This window comes from Alexandromys fortis, unplaced genomic scaffold, assembly GCF_014885135.2.
Source record: "Alexandromys fortis isolate MF-2015 unplaced genomic scaffold, M_Fortis_MF-2015_v1.1 scaffold_6, whole genome shotgun sequence".
Taxonomy (NCBI): domain Eukaryota; kingdom Metazoa; phylum Chordata; class Mammalia; order Rodentia; family Cricetidae; genus Alexandromys; species Alexandromys fortis.
In genome coordinates this window covers 6,663,976-6,665,482 of record NW_026067902.1, presented here as the reverse complement: position 1 = coordinate 6,665,482, position 1,507 = coordinate 6,663,976, and the positions used below count along the sequence as shown (strand labels likewise).

Genomic DNA, 1,507 nt, shown 5'->3' with positions numbered 1-1,507 from the left:
TTAAGCCGGGCGGTGGTGGCGCACGCCTTTAATCCCAGCACTCGGGAGGCAGAGGCAGGCGGATCTCTGTGAGTTCGAGACCAGCCTGGTCTACAAGAGCTAGTTCCAGGACAGGATCCAAAAAACCACAGAGAAACCCTGTCTCGAAAAGCCAAAAAGAAAAAAAAAAAAAAATTTAAGAGGGAGCAAAGCAGAAGCGATTCTCTGCTGCAGCCATGCAGAGCCAAGGTCACTGGCTGATCAGATAACCCAGGAAGCAGAGACACCAATGCGCTCCTAGTCACTTCCAGCAATTAGAATGCGCGCTGAAGTAACTAAGAACGAAACATAACTTTTCTTGGCATTTCCTGCCTCCCCCCCCCATCTCTAGTGCTTAGCATCGAACCAGGGACCTTGCACAAAAGTCCATGCTCTACCCCCAAGACAAGCCCCAGCCTGGACACAACTGTTTTTGAATGAGAAAGTCCAGCTTGCTGGGTGACAAGGGAGAGCACAGCACGGACCCCACGTGATGCACATGCTCTGTAATACGGAGGAGCCGCGGCAAGCAGCAGGGCTCAGAGTTCTCCGGGATCCCGCTGGATGCCACAGCGAGGTGCCAAAAGATCTTACCTCTAATATTTAGTTTTTCTATTGGCTCTCCTTGTTCAAGTTCCTTATTTTTAAAGTAGGCTATAGACGTGTCCTTGAAGACAAACCAGTATTGCTTGAAAGCTTTTAACATTAGCTTCTTGGGCCTGCAAATTAAAGTACAGCAAATGTTTAAACACCAGTCAGAACTGCAGAGCACACTGCAAATTTCCAGTGGAGTAAGGCCTTGGGATAACATAGTCTTTAAATGTTAGCAGACATATAAAGATCATATGGATCAGACCCAGGGCTTTGGGCATGCTCAGTGCTGTACCACTGAACTGCACACTAGCCCACTAACATACAAAAGCAAGAAGGGAAATGTTGGTGTGTGTTGCACAAATTAATGCAAAGGCCCAGAAGTCATAAGTCAGACCTCTTGAGTCCATGTTCTTCCTCCGCCACTGTGGGACTCCTAACAGTGGGAGCAGGGGCTGTCTTTGACTCTTTTTTTCTCGCTTTTGGGACCCTATTCCTCTTATTAGGTTGCCTTGTGCAGCCTTAATACAAAGGGGAGGTGCTTAGTCTTACTGCAGCTTGATATGCCATGTTTTGTTGGTATCCATGGGCGGCTTGCCCTTTTCTGAATAGAGAGTGTAAGACTTTAAGACAATCCTGAAGCCATTTTTGACCATTCTGAATCCTCTCAGCCTCTGTGCCATAGTGCTTCCCCTCCTCCCCTGGGAACCAAGGACCTAACAGCTACACTCGCACGTACTCAGTTCCTGAACAATTACCCATATACATATGCTTTGGTTCTGTCCCCTGGGAAACGGGGTCAAAATGACCTCTTACCTCATCTGATCTGGCAACAGCTCTCCAGTCAATTATTGGTAATAGCCCTTTCAAATAAGCCAATCAGAATAGTCAAAGAACA

General features: G+C 47.3%; 1 protein-coding gene and 1 long non-coding RNA gene across 8 annotated transcripts in view; one reads left to right on the top strand and one right to left on the bottom strand.

The window, feature by feature from the left end:
- The window catches only part of LOC126496844 (uncharacterized), a 96,709-nt gene that overhangs the window by 26,022 nt on the left and 69,180 nt on the right, over window positions 1–1,507 (top strand). The gene's annotated exons all lie outside the window — the stretch shown is intronic.
- The window catches only part of Fermt1 (FERM domain containing kindlin 1), a 44,817-nt gene that overhangs the window by 17,122 nt on the left and 26,188 nt on the right, over window positions 1–1,507 (bottom strand). For all 4 annotated transcript variants that reach the window (XR_007590450.1, XR_007590452.1, XR_007590451.1 and 1 more), the window contains one exon: window positions 613–737. Coding sequence is in view for 1 of the 4 variants with exons in the window: in XM_050134484.1 (XP_049990441.1) it covers window positions 613–737 (125 nt within the window). In the remaining 3 variants the exon portion in view is untranslated. The remainder of the gene's footprint in view (window positions 1–612; window positions 738–1,507) is intronic.